Below are 16,051 nucleotides of genomic sequence, written 5' to 3'. Positions count from 1 at the left end.
ACAATAATAAAGAACTCTCTAGTACATCGCAAAAGCATTGGAACGCTCCTTCAGGTAGTTATGGCCTCGAGAAGGTGCACATTTTTCGGAAAATATCGATAAACGACACTGTGCTACAAAATGGAACTCAAAGTCAGTGGGTGGAAAGTTTCTTTTGGAGATGAAAGCCCTTGGTGAGTGTACTGAGAACCCAAAAGGAAATTTTCACCTTAGGTCAAGTTTCCGAGATATTGCGTGATTAATGGTTTAATTTTGGCCCTTAATTTTTGATCAAATAGCTTTATATCTCTCTAAAGCGTTATTGTAGCTTCATTTTGACATTAAATGTCTTCAGTCAAATCGAATGGTGAATCTTTTTGTAGAATATTTCATCCCTCTAACTCAATTCCTTTCATGTCCTTTTCGTCCTTTATTTTTTGAACCATAGTAAAAGTACCAAAAGGCGAGATTTTACACCATCCAAATATTCTACAAAAATGTTGTTCAGAAGATTTTAGGTACGGTTCTCATTGATGACCAATCGATATTTCCCCGTTTTCATGGTTCTTTTTGACATTTTACCGGTTTTTGTTCAGAAAACTACGTTTTGTTTTTATGTATATTCATTATTGGTCTGTGGTGCTTCTGAAATACTTACCATAAATAGCTCTTGTAATGACGAACACGTTAATAACAAATTTTATTGGAGAACAGATCCGGTTATCTAAATTTTTGAACCGGATATTGTGATATTAAAACCGATTTTGGAACCGGTTTTAAGTAACTGATTAACCGAATATGTATATCATTAGAAAGCTAATAAAATGTACTCTAATGTATATTGCGGCTGCAGAGCACAATAATTCTCGAACTGATCAACCGATTTGATCCAAAATTTGGCCTTCATCAAATTTGGTACAAACTAAATTTCCGTTGAAGATGAGCAATACAAGTCCACAACTTAAGGTACTTCCCCTCAATATTTAAAAAATATCACTAAAATGATATGCACGATATCTCTTGAACGGGGCAACCAATTTGGTCCAAGCTGTGGATATTCTAGTATTTTGTCCAAATTTAGTGAAAATTCTAAAATGGCCCATATATGTCCTCTCCTTAGGGTACCTCTTCCACAAAAGTTCAACATTTGTGTCTAGGTGTAGTTTAGGGTATGTTCGAAAATCCTTTGGAAATGTATGACGATGCTGTTCGTTGTGGTCTTGTTTACAGCCATATTATGTTTTCGCAGACAAGTCCATGCTTCCTGATATACTGTTCCAAAAGTTATACGGTGACTAGACAGCGGAATCCTATGCAAATGCATAGATGGTTAGGATGGTCGTAGAGAAAATCTGATTAGACAGAAACTCGTTTTATCACAAAATAAAACGAATTAGGTCCAGAAATTTTTGCATATCGTGCATATCGTGCATATTTTTACATATTTTTACACATCTGCACAAAATGAGCATATGCACAAATATATTCAAGGATTTGTTGTATAAATATCCCATCGAATGGCTGAAATTTGGTATTAAGTCTTCGTTAGGGGTATGCAACTTTACAACTGAAATCTGTCCGTATAGGTCCATGTCTTCATATAGCCCCTATAGAACGGTACCTACCGATATTCGGTATTTTGAAAGTTGTAGCCTCAATATCCCACCAAAATGACTGAAAATTGGTATTTAGTCTTCGTTGGGGGTATAAAACATTCCACCTGAAATTTGTCGGCATAGGTCTACGTCTTCATATAGCCCCCATAGAACGGTACCTCCCGATTTTCGGTATTTTCAAGGTTGTGGCCTCAATATCCCACCGAAATGACTGAAATTTGGCATTTTGTCTTCATTGTGGGTATAAAACTTTCCACCTGAAATTTGTCGGTATAGGTCCACGTCTTCATATAGCCCCCATAGAATGGTACCTCCCGATTTTCGGTATTTTGAAGGTTGTAGCCTCAATACCACACCGAAATTACTGAAATTTGGCATTTTGTCTTCGTTGTGGGTATAAAACTTTCCACCTGAAATTTGTCGGTATAGGTCCACGTCTCATAGAACGGTACCTCCCGATCTCGGTATTTTGAAGGTTGTGGCCTCAATATCCCACCGAAATGACTGAAATTTGGCATTTTGTCTTCATTGTGGGTATAAAACTTTCCACCTGCAATTTGTCTGTATAGGTCCACGTCATCATATAGCCCCCATAGAATGGTACCTCCGGATTTCTGGTATTTTGCAGGTTGTGCCCTCAATATCCCTCCGAAATGGCTGAAATTTAGTGTTAAGTCTTCCTTGGGGGTAAAATGTTTTCACCTAAAATTTTTCGGTTTAGGTTCAGGTTCATAGAACGATACCTCCCGATTTTCGGTATTTTTGTGCCTATTATTGAAATATTTTTTGAATAAGAAAATATGAAAAATGCATAAATTTTGCATATGCAGAAAATTATGCATTTAGCAAAATTTTGCATATGTCATATGTTTCGATTGCAATGTAATCAGAAGCCGAAATATGCCCAGTCCCAAAATTTGACATGAATCGGAACAAAAATAGGGGTTGCATAAAATTCCGCTGTCTAACGATGACCTACTAAAATGACTAGTGGGGGCGATATCTATCGAAAATATATGACTCCCAAAATAAGATCCACTTCCATAATGGACTATGTCGGTCCATTCCATTATGTACCTCCTGCGCAACACTTTTAAACTTCAATCCTAATCCATATTTTTGTCGGCAAGCTCAAATGTCCAAAAAGGCCATAAAATTCTGAAAGTACCCTAAATATATTCGATCTGTCCGTAGATGAAAGTTGCAATTCACATAGGCTGAGTGTATACCTCTGTCAACAAAGCCAACTGAATTTTTATTTTACCTGTTCTCTATATGAACCTTATGCTGAAAAAATTAGAATTATCGCAGGTATAGACATATTTTTGTCGTGCCTTCCTATACAAGTGGGACCACTGTGCATTGTACCCAACTTAGATAATGTACTTTTTATAACCTCCCCCATGAAGTATTCTGAGCTGAAATTGAAATCGAACGGCACCCTTACATATTGTTTTTAACCACTGGGAATGTAGTTGGTAACATTAACCAGTTAAATCTCATTACTTGTTATTATATTATGTTTTTGTTTTTATGTATTACTCGTATGTAATTTTTATAGCCTGCGATTATGATTTTCCCCTAGGATAAACTGTTATTATTTATCTTCATAAAACATATAATTTTTTTACGAGGCATACATACAACACTTTTCTCATCTATTCGTTTTCTCAGATTAAAATCGAATAATATTGATATGAGTATTATGGTGCGTATAATGTACACATAGATTAATATTACACATACGTACCTAGTTCTACATTCATTTTTTTAATGGATTTCAGTAGATTTGATTCGAGACGCATTTGTGAAATAACAATTTATATCAAAAAAAGCTTATTTATGTTCAATCGTTTAAAATTATATTGAGAAATGTTCATTATTGTGAAAAAAGCTAGAGATACCATGTGTGGAACGAAATTGATTCAAAAATTTATTTTAAAATTGGATATACACAATGTTATTTATATTTTTTAAATGAATTTTACAGAGAAAGATGAGGAGCGTTAAATTATATCTACAAAAAATATATATTTAATAAGCAATCTTAAATATATAAATTCATAAATAATACAATAACTATAAGGTAACATAACTTATGAAAAAAAAAAAATAATAAATTTAAAGGTAGAGCTAAAGTAATAATATGTTCTAAGTAACAAAAGACAGTTCAATATGCTAATATGGTAATTAGCAATTGCAAGGACAATATTGGAAAACTAGATTTTTTAAATTTGTTTGTTTTTTTTAATTATTTATTTTTTATTTGTATTATTCTATTATTTTATCATTCAATAAGCGCTGCTTCCAAAATCCTTTACATAAATTTTAATGCACTATTTTCACACAATATTTGCACAATCCATTTTTGTTTAGACTCACTTTTTGGTGGCTCGTCATCGGCACCACCCCCACCACCAGCGGTGCCACAATATAATGAGCAATATGCACAACAATATTCAAAACATCACAACGGACAGTTTGAACATGGCGGTGCTGTTGCAATGGATTCAAATTCAATGCAACAACATCATCATGCTCGGTTCCAAGGAGATGAGCAAATGCCATCTGAGCCAGTTGGCGAAGCACCAGAAACTTTACAACAACAACATCAGTTGTCATCGGCAAATGAAAACGAAGAAATGCCATCGACACAAACCATTAACACTCACTCCACCCACACTGATACAAACCCTTCAGCACAAAATTAAAAGAAAAAGCAAAATGTTAAATTAAATTCAAAATTGTAAGCAAGCTGGTATTTAGAATTTCTTTTTCCTTTTCTTAAATGAGCTTTTAATATTTGGCTTTATTGGCGAAAAATAATAATACATACATATGCTTTAATTGTATTTTGTACATAATTTTAGTTTTGTTTACTTAATTTGTTATTGTTTTTATATTTAGTATTTATATACATATGTATCTGTGTGTATGTCAAAACTATCAGGCCTCAGTTACATATCTAGGGTTATGAATTTTACAGAATTTACGTTTGGTTTAAAATTTGTCGCTGTAAAATAAAGTATTGATATGAAATTACACATCACTCAAATTAAACATAGTTATGACAGTTTTAATATTAGCTACGAAAAAGTCGTACTTCCTGCAATTCGCACCATGAGGTCATAGGAACAATCTACACCACATGAGTGCTCTCTTAAAATGAACCATCAGTAGGTTCGCATTGAACAGAAAATAAAATAATATAATACATAATAATAATAATAATAATAATTATAATTATAATTCAATATATTATTTTTTTACTTTATTATATACATATGATAAAAATTATAAAAATAAAAAATGATAATATAATATATAAAATAAAATATATAAAATATTAAATATAAAATAAAATATATTAAATATTAAATATTAAATATTAAATATTAAATATTAAATATTAAATATTAAATATTAAATATTAAATATTAAATATTAAATATTAAATATTAAATATTAAATATTAAATATTAAATATTAAATATTAAATATTAAATATTAAATATTAAATATTAAATATTAAATATTAAATATTAAATATTAAATATTAAATATTAAATATTAAATATTAAATATTAAATATTAAATATTAAATATTAAATATTAAATATTAAATATTAAATATTAAATATTAAATATTAAATATTAAATATTAAATATTAAATATTAAATATTAAATATTAAATATTAAATATTAAATATTAAATATTAAATATTAAATATTAAATATTAAATATTAAATATTAAATATTAAATATTAAATATTAAATATTAAATATTAAATATTAAATATTAAATATTAAATATTAAATATTAAATATTAAATATTAAATATTAAATATTAAATATTAAATATTAAATATTAAATATTAAATATTAAATATTAAATATTAAATATTAAATATTAAATATTAAATATTAAATATTAAATATTAAATATTAAATATTAAATATTAAATATTAAATATTAAATATTAAATATTAAATATTAAATATTAAATATTAAATATTAAATATTAAATATTAAATATTAAATATTAAATATTAAATATTAAATATTAAATATTAAATATTAAATATTAAATATTAAATATTAAATATTAAATATTAAATATTAAATATTAAATATTAAATATTAAATATTAAATATTAAATATTAAATATTAAATATTAAATATTAAATATTAAATATTAAATATTAAATATTAAATATTAAATATTAAATATTAAATATTAAATATTAAATATTAAATATTAAATATTAAATATTAAATATTAAATATTAAATATTAAATATTAAATATTAAATATTAAATATTAAATATTAAATATTAAATATTAAATATTAAATATTAAATATTAAATATTAAATATTAAATATTAAATATTAAATATTAAATATTAAATATTAAATATTAAATATTAAATATTAAATATTAAATATTAAATATTAAATATTAAATATTAAATATTAAATATTAAATATTAAATATTAAATATTAAATATTAAATATTAAATATTAAATATTAAATATTAAATATTAAATATTAAATATTAAATATTAAATATTAAATATTAAATATTAAATATTAAATATTAAATATTAAATATTAAATATTAAATATTAAATATTAAATATTAAATATTAAATATTAAATATTAAATATTAAATATTAAATATTAAATATTAAATATTAAATATTAAATATTAAATATTAAATATTAAATATTAAATATTAAATATTAAATATTAAATATTAAATATTAAATATTAAATATTAAATATTAAATATTAAATATTAAATATTAAATATTAAATATTAAATATTAAATATTAAATATTAAATATTAAATATTAAATATTAAATATTAAATATTAAATATTAAATATTAAATATTAAATATTAAATATTAAATATTAAATATTAAATATTAAATATTAAATATTAAATATTAAATATTAAATATTAAATATTAAATATTAAATATTAAATATTAAATATTAAATATTAAATATTAAATATTAAATATTAAATATTAAATATTAAATATTAAATATTAAATATTAAATATTAAATATTAAATATTAAATATTAAATATTAAATATTAAATATTAAATATTAAATATTAAATATTAAATATTAAATATTAAATATTAAATATTAAATATTAAATATTAAATATTAAATATTAAATATTAAATATTAAATATTAAATATTAAATATTAAATATTAAATATTAAATATTAAATATTAAATATTAAATATTAAATATTAAATATTAAATATTAAATATTAAATATTAAATATTAAATATTAAATATTAAATATTAAATATTAAATATTAAATATTAAATATTAAATATTAAATATTAAATATTAAATATTAAATATTAAATATTAAATATTAAATATTAAATATTAAATATTAAATATTAAATATTAAATATTAAATATTAAATATTAAATATTAAATATTAAATATTAAATATTAAATATTAAATATTAAATATTAAATATTAAATATTAAATATTAAATATTAAATATTAAATATTAAATATTAAATATTAAATATTAAATATTAAATATTAAATATTAAATATTAAATATTAAATATTAAATATTAAATATTAAATATTAAATATTAAATATTAAATATTAAATATTAAATATTAAATATTAAATATTAAATATTAAATATTAAATATTAAATATTAAATATTAAATATTAAATATTAAATATTAAATATTAAATATTAAATATTAAATATTAAATATTAAATATTAAATATTAAATATTAAATATTAAATATTAAATATTAAATATTAAATATTAAATATTAAATATTAAATATTAAATATTAAATATTAAATATTAAATATTAAATATTAAATATTAAATATTAAATATTAAATATTAAATATTAAATATTAAATATTAAATATTAAATATTAAATATTAAATATTAAATATTAAATATTAAATATTAAATATTAAATATTAAATATTAAATATTAAATATTAAATATTAAATATTAAATATTAAATATTAAATATTAAATATTAAATATTAAATATTAAATATTAAATATTAAATATTAAATATTAAATATTAAATATTAAATATTAAATATTAAATATTAAATATTAAATATTAAATATTAAATATTAAATATTAAATATTAAATATTAAATATTAAATATTAAATATTAAATATTAAATATTAAATATTAAATATTAAATATTAAATATTAAATATTAAATATTAAATATTAAATATTAAATATTAAATATTAAATATTAAATATTAAATATTAAATATTAAATATTAAATATTAAATATTAAATATTAAATATTAAATATTAAATATTAAATATTAAATATTAAATATTAAATATTAAATATTAAATATTAAATATTAAATATTAAATATTAAATATTAAATATTAAATATTAAATATTAAATATTAAATATTAAATATTAAATATTAAATATTAAATATTAAATATTAAATATTAAATATTAAATATTAAATATTAATATTAAAACGCGAGGATTCTTGAATTGAAGTTTATTGATAAATTAATTGAAAAATGTGTATTACAAAATTATGTGTGTATCGTGCAAAGGAAAAAGTATACAATGACAAATTTTTCTTTCTACAACATATTCATACAAAAACCAAAGCCTTCTTTGTTTCATATAAGTAGTGGATTGCTTCGTTTCCACAACACCTCCCCTCGAAGTAAATACACTACTGTTGATATTGCTGGTTCATCAAACCCAAATTAGTTGAACAAAAGTTGTGTTTATTTCTATTGAGTCCTTTGGTCAGCACATCAGCAGGCATATCTTCAGTTGATAGATATTCAAGGGATATTCAAAATTCTGCTATGCTATTCATGCTATTCAAAATTCCTTTCAGATAAATTGCTTCTTTAGTTGCTTCAGCTATTGCAATATATTCTGCTTCGGTACTGGAGAGTGAAACCGTTCTTTGTTTATGAGCTTCCCAACTTATCGCTCCTCCAGCCAATATAAATGCATAACCAGAATACCAACGATGATCTGAAATGTTTCCACCCCAATCAGCATCAACAACGCCAAATAAATTTTCATTGGTTTTCTTAAACAGTAAACCGTAATCAAGCGTTCCTTTCAAATATCTCAGAATTCTTTTTACTGCTTTCCAGTGTTCTTCAGTATAGTTGGAATTAAACTGGCTCATGAAATTGACAGCATATGCAATATCGGGACGCGTTGTGACTGCTAAGTACATTAATGCACCTATTAATTTTTGATATGGATATCTGGACATTGCTTCTTCATATTTTTCAGATGGTACTGCTAGCTTACAATTTGCTTCAATAGGTGTTGAGGAGGGTTTACAATCTTTCATTCCAAAACGGTCAAGTACAAATTCAGCGTACTTACGTTGAGATAAAAATACTTCATGTGCTTCGAGATTTTGTTCAAAGTGTATACCCAGACACTGCTTAACTTCACCAATATCCTTCATATCAAACGATTTCGATAGTGACATCTTAATGGAGTTTATCCATTCTGGTTCGTTTGATGCCAACAATAAGTCGTCAACATATATAGATATCAACAAAAGCTTATTGCCTTCCCTCTTCGAGAATAAACATGGATCTTGAGCAGTTGGTTTCAGGCCTAATTCCTTTAATTTCTCGGTTAGTTTGTAGTACCACATAAGACCAGATTGACGTAAACCATATAAAGCTTTATTGAGTTTGCACACAGGGGTTTTCTTCATTCTCAAATCCTTTAGCCATTTACTAGCAGTATCTTTGACCTCTTTGCTGTATTTCCCGTTCTTTTTGGTCGATTGTCCTAATTTGATGCTCGCAAGTATTGACTCTAATTCATCTGGAACTTGCATAAAAACATTTTCATCTAAATCGCCATTTAGATACGCCGTCACAACATCCATTTGATGTATCACCAGATCGAATTCTGCAGCCAAAGCTGACAAAAGTCTAATCGACGATGATCTCGCAACAGGAGAATATGTTTCGTGAAAATCTTCACCAGGTCTCTGTGCATATCCTTTTGCTACTAATCGAGCTTTCTTCTTCCCATTTTCTTTGGTTCGGAACACCATTCGACTACCCACAGTAGCCCTTTCAGGAGGCTTTTCAACTATTTCCCAAGTATTATTTTTAATTTGGGACAAATATTCATCCTCTATAGCTTTCTTCCATTCTTTTGCATCTTGACTTTTCAAAGCTTCATCTATTGTCTTCGGATCATTTATAGTAGATAAGTATGCGTACTCACATTCTTCGAAGTTTTCCTCTTCGGTATTTTCAGATTGATCGCTGCTAACATCTTGAACTGTATAGAATATTTTTCTGGGTCTTCCCCGGTTTCCAAGTCTTTCAAGTTTCGGACGCCCTCTACCTCTTTTTTGAGTTGTCTCATTTTCTGAATGTTCAACCAAATTTTCAACTAACGTTTCATTTTCAGCATCACTATTTGATATACCTTCATTTAATGTTTCCGCTTCTCGCTCAGGTGACTTATCTTGACATTCAATCTCTATTTCATTGTGTATTTCGGATTCATAAAAGTCGTCGTAGGATTTTTCAAATCCACTTTCGTTAATAAATTTTACGTCTCTACTTATTAAGATTTCTCTTTTCCGTGGACACCACATACGGTAAGCTTTCGATTCAGAACAATAGCCCACAAAAACACACAATTCTGATCTGGACTCAAATTTAGATTTAGGCTTCTTGTTTAAAACGTAACCTTTGGAACCAAATACTTGCATATGTACCACAGAAGGTTTCATATTTGTCCACGTTTTGTATGGTATCTCATCCGTTGCTGACGTTACACATCGATTTCGAATATAACACGCTGTATTTATAGCTTCAGCCCAAAAAGATGGTGGCGAACCGACATGTTTCATCATACATCTTGCCATTTCTACAAGTGTTCTATTTTTACGTTCTGCCATACCATTTTGCTGTGGCGTATATGGAGTAGTTAGCCGACGTTTTATGCCACTTTTCTCTAAATATTTGTCGAATTCACGATTACAGTATTCTTTTCCGTTGTCCGATTGAAGGTTTTTTATTTTGCGACCTGTCAAGTTTTCAGCATATGTTTTATATTTCTGAAAAGCTGAGAATACTTCCGACTTGTGTTTTAAAAAGTATACTTCACACCACCGAGATTTTTCATCAATAAAAGTTACGAAGTATCTTGCACCGCCATTTGATTGGCATCTCATTGGCCCACATACGTCACTGTGAACTATTTCAAGTAAATCTTTGCATGTATTGTGTTCTTTCTTTGGAAATTTTCCCCGAGTTTGTTTTTCACTGATGCACACCTCGCATGTTGAAAGTTTGGAATCGTTTTTAAATTTTAAACCGTAAACTTTGTCACTATTTGCCATTTTCTTCAAATCTTTTTCATTTAAGTGACCCATTTTAAAATGCCATGCATCAATTTCATTTTTAGGTTCTGCAATATTTACAGAATTTTCAAGTTTTTCAATGTAATATAGGTTACCGATTCTTTTAGCAGTTAAAATCACCTTTTTGTTTGTATCAATTATAACTGCGTCGTTCTTACGAAATTTTACTTCATAACCGTTATCCGTTATTTTCGACACTGACAGTAAATTTGTTCTTAGATCCGGCACATAAAGAACGTCTTTTAGTTCCAAATTTGTCTCACAACCCCGTTTATTCACTGAGACATCCACTTTTCCGATTCCATTAATTTTTGTACAATTATTGTTTGCCAAGTTTAATGTCTGATCCAATGGCGACATATTTCTAAAATTTTCTTTACTGGCACTCATATGTGACGTACAACCACTATCTAAACACCATTTAGATTTAACATCGGGACACAAATAAACTGTTTCTTTTGTCATTAATGACACATTCGACTTTTTATATTCTTCCACTTTTTGTGTACTATGAAAATGTTTACTGTTTTTAGATCTACAATTCCTCGCGAAATGTCCGATTTTACCGCATTTAAAACAACCACTGTTTTGTTTATTTTTCATTTGTTTTTCTTTTGGTTGATGTTTTTTAGCATATAGCGCATTTGTTGTGTCACTATTTTCTTTAGATTTTCTTGATTCAGATTCTTCCAAAATTTTAACACGCAAAATTTCCGGTTTTGGTAGTTCATCGCGGGTTTCTAAAGCACACCGAAAAGTTTCGAACGAATCTGGGAGACTATACAACAGTAAAATCGCTAATAGCTCATCACCGATTTGAACACCGATTTCTTTTAGTTTTGCCACGGCATCGAAAAAATCATTTAAATGTTCACGGACTTTATCACTTTCACGCATTCGCGATAAAGCAACTCTTTTTAATAGTGTAGCCTTCCGCGCAGGCCCTTTCGATTGATACGTAGATTCCAATCTCAGCCAAATATTCCTTGCACTTTCACATTCTGCAATCAAACCCAATTCTGAGGGACTCATAGCCAACATTATGTCGGCCGCTGCCTTTTGGTCTTGCTTTTTCCAAGCTGCTGCTGCATTTGCATCCGTCGGACATACATCAGTTCCGTCGACATATGCCCACAAATCATTTTTCACCAAAATAGCACGCATTTGCAGTTTCCATGTGTCATAGTTCTCCGCGTTTAGCGGTTCAATACGTACCACACCAGCCATTTTTCAATTGGACACAAAATTTTCCGTTTTGCCTTCAAATTCTTAATTTTTCCTATCAAAAATTATCGCCGCTTATTGACTATTTGTTAATTCGCGGTTATTTTGCCTCTTCTGGGCCCATAACCTATTAAAACGCGAGGATTCTTGAATTGAAGTTTATTGATAAATTAATTGAAAAATGTGTATTACAAAATTATGTGTGTATCGTGCAAAGGAAAAAGTATACAATGACAAATTTTTCTTTCTACAACATATTCATACAAAAACCAAAGCCTTCTTTGTTTCATATAAGTAGTGGATTGCTTCGTTTCCACAACAATTAAATATTAAATATTAAATATTAAATATTAAATATTAAATATTAAATATTAAATATTAAATATTAAATATTAAATATTAAATATTAAATATTAAATATTAAATATTAAATATTAAATATTAAATATTAAATATTAAATATTAAATATTAAATATTAAATATTAAATATTAAATATTAAATATTAAATATTAAATATTAAATATTAAATATTAAATATTAAATATTAAATATTAAATATTAAATATTAAATATTAAATATTAAATATTAAATATTAAATATTAAATATTAAATATTAAATATTAAATATTAAATATTAAATATTAAATATTAAATATTAAATATTAAATATTAAATATTAAATATTAAATATTAAATATTAAATATTAAATATTAAATATTAAATATTAAATATTAAATATTAAATATTAAATATTAAATATTAAATATTAAATATTAAATATTAAATATTAAATATTAAATATTAAATATTAAATATTAAATATTAAATATTAAATATTAAATATTAAATATTAAATATTAAATATTAAATATTAAATATTAAATATTAAATATTAAATATTAAATATTAAATATTAAATATTAAATATTAAATATTAAATATTAAATATTAAATATTAAATATTAAATATTAAATATTAAATATTAAATATTAAATATTAAATATTAAATATTAAATATTAAATATTAAATATTAAATATTAAATATTAAATATTAAATATTAAATATTAAATATTAAATATTAAATATTAAATATTAAATATTAAATATTAAATATTAAATATTAAATATTAAATATTAAATATTAAATATTAAATATTAAATATTAAATATTAAATATTAAATATTAAATATTAAATATTAAATATTAAATATTAAATATTAAATATTAAATATTAAATATTAAATATTAAATATTAAATATTAAATATTAAATATTAAATATTAAATATTAAATATTAAATATTAAATATTAAATATTAAATATTAAATATTAAATATTAAATATTAAATATTAAATATTAAATATTAAATATTAAATATTAAATATTAAATATTAAATATTAAATATTAAATATTAAATATTAAATATTAAATATTAAATATTAAATATTAAATATTAAATATTAAATATTAAATATTAAATATTAAATATTAAATATTAAATATTAAATATTAAATATTAAATATTAAATATTAAATATTAAATATTAAATATTAAATATTAAATATTAAATATTAAATATTAAATATTAAATATTAAATATTAAATATTAAATATTAAATATTAAATATTAAATATTAAATATTAAATATTAAATATTAAATATTAAATATTAAATATTAAATATTAAATATTAAATATTAAATATTAAATATTAAATATTAAATATTAAATATTAAATATTAAATATTAAATATTAAATATTAAATATTAAATATTAAATATTAAATATTAAATATTAAATATTAAATATTAAATATTAAATATTAAATATTAAATATTAAATATTAAATATTAAATATTAAATATTAAATATTAAATATTAAATATTAAATATTAAATATTAAATATTAAATATTAAATATTAAATATTAAATATTAAATATTAAATATTAAATATTAAATATTAAATATTAAATATTAAATATTAAATATTAAATATTAAATATTAAATATTAAATATTAAATATTAAATATTAAATATTAAATATTAAATATTAAATATTAAATATTAAATATTAAATATTAAATATTAAATATTAAATATTAAATATTAAATATTAAATATTAAATATTAAATATTAAATATTAAATATTAAATATTAAATATTAAATATTAAATATTAAATATTAAATATTAAATATTAAATATTAAATATTAAATATTAAGTATTAAATATTAAATATTAAATATTAAATATTAAATTTTAGAAAATAACATATAAAATATAAATAATATATAAAATATATAATTTAAAATATAAATAATATATATTTAAAATGATATTTTATTCTATATACTTACATATTTAGTAAGCAGGTCTAGAGGAACAGACATTATTTTTAAGAAAATAACTGTGTAAAAATGTTGTTTTTAATATAAATGTGCTTTAAGCTATGGTAATGAAAATACCTTCGTATTATAATGCTATCAAAGAATATATAAAAATTGTATTGTGTCCTACAAAAGCTTACTAACTATGGGAATTTGTCCCCTTCTATGTCAATGTTCAAATTTTTTTTAAACAAAATCATTACATTTTTTACTAATTACAAATCTTTTTACTTTTTTTTTAAATTATTCAGATAAACTTGGTCTAATAGGCAGTGAGCCACAGCCCCAGTATCCACCACAATATTATATGCCACCACCACCACAACCACCACCACAGGCAGCAGCTGCTGGTACTGGTGGTGGTACATCTTCTTTGGTCGCAGATGATAATAAACAGCATGCAGCAGGCGGTGTATAAGAGAATTAGTTTTAAACAACAACAGCTGCGAAATTAACAAAAACAACTACTATTACAATTTAAAAGGAAACCAAAAACGACAAGAACTAAAACAGTGTTAAAATTGCTTAAACTCCCCCATAAACAAAGAAAACAAAAAAAAATCATCCAAATACTTTTCTTTTTCTAATTTCTCTCAGAAAAAAAAAACAATAACTACTTAAAAGTTTTAACACGTATTATTAACCAAACACAAACACTCATACATTCATCCATACACAGACAAATATAACCTCAATTTCAAATCCAAAGAACAAAAAAAAATACTTAACAAATAATGGTAAATAAATTGATTTATTAATAATAATAACAACAAAATACAATGCAAATAATACTATATAATAAAATAAAAAACATAATACAATTATCTTCAAATAAAACAACAACATCATGGAGTACATAATATAATAATATTACAACAATAAAAAAATAATACTAGCAAACACAAATGTATTTCAATAAAATCAATCTTATTGCATAAAACTAAACTAAAAGAAATCAACAAATTTTTCCAATAAAAATAATACTTACACAACTATTATAATAAACCAAAAAAAAGAGGAATCAGTCAAATAGAAATCCAAAAAAACAAAAACTTATTAACAACAATGGGAATTATTACATACATACTAACATATATAAATATATACCTATTGAGGAAAAACAAAAACAACAATTAATTACAAAAAAAAAAAACTACAAGGAAACGATAAAGAAGAACCACAACAGAAATAAAACAAAACAAAATATGGTGTATAAAATTATGCAAAAAAAGAAAATTATGAAATGATTAGATGATTATTATAAACAAAACAAACAAAAAAAAAATGGAAAAGAAGTAATTTATTTATGGTTGCATTATTTAATTTCAAATAAATAAAAATTATAACATACAAATAAAATAA

At 22.2% G+C, this 16,051-nt stretch overlaps 1 protein-coding gene across 15 annotated transcripts in view; it reads left to right on the top strand.

The window, feature by feature from the left end:
* nSyb (neuronal Synaptobrevin) overlaps window positions 1-16,051 on the top strand; it is a 58,086-nt gene extending 42,035 nt beyond the window's left edge. For 8 of the 15 annotated variants that reach the window (XM_073985857.1, XM_073985858.1, XM_073985855.1 and 5 more), the window contains one exon: window positions 14,941-16,051. In XM_073985857.1, the coding sequence (XP_073841958.1) occupies window positions 14,941-15,107 (167 nt within the window). In that variant the 3' untranslated portion in view covers window positions 15,108-16,051. Of the gene's footprint in view, window positions 1-3,585; window positions 3,682-14,940 lie in introns of all 15 variants that reach the window. The other 7 variants (XR_012412800.1, XR_012412805.1, XR_012412801.1 and 4 more) reach the window with 1 other exon arrangement.

This window comes from Musca autumnalis, unplaced genomic scaffold (assembly GCF_047663935.1).
Source record: "Musca autumnalis isolate F117 unplaced genomic scaffold, ASM4766393v1 scaffold_4, whole genome shotgun sequence".
Lineage (NCBI taxonomy): Eukaryota > Metazoa > Arthropoda > Insecta > Diptera > Muscidae > Musca > Musca autumnalis.
The sequence above is the reverse complement of the archived record's forward strand: the minus strand, read 5'-3'. Positions and strand labels throughout refer to the sequence as shown.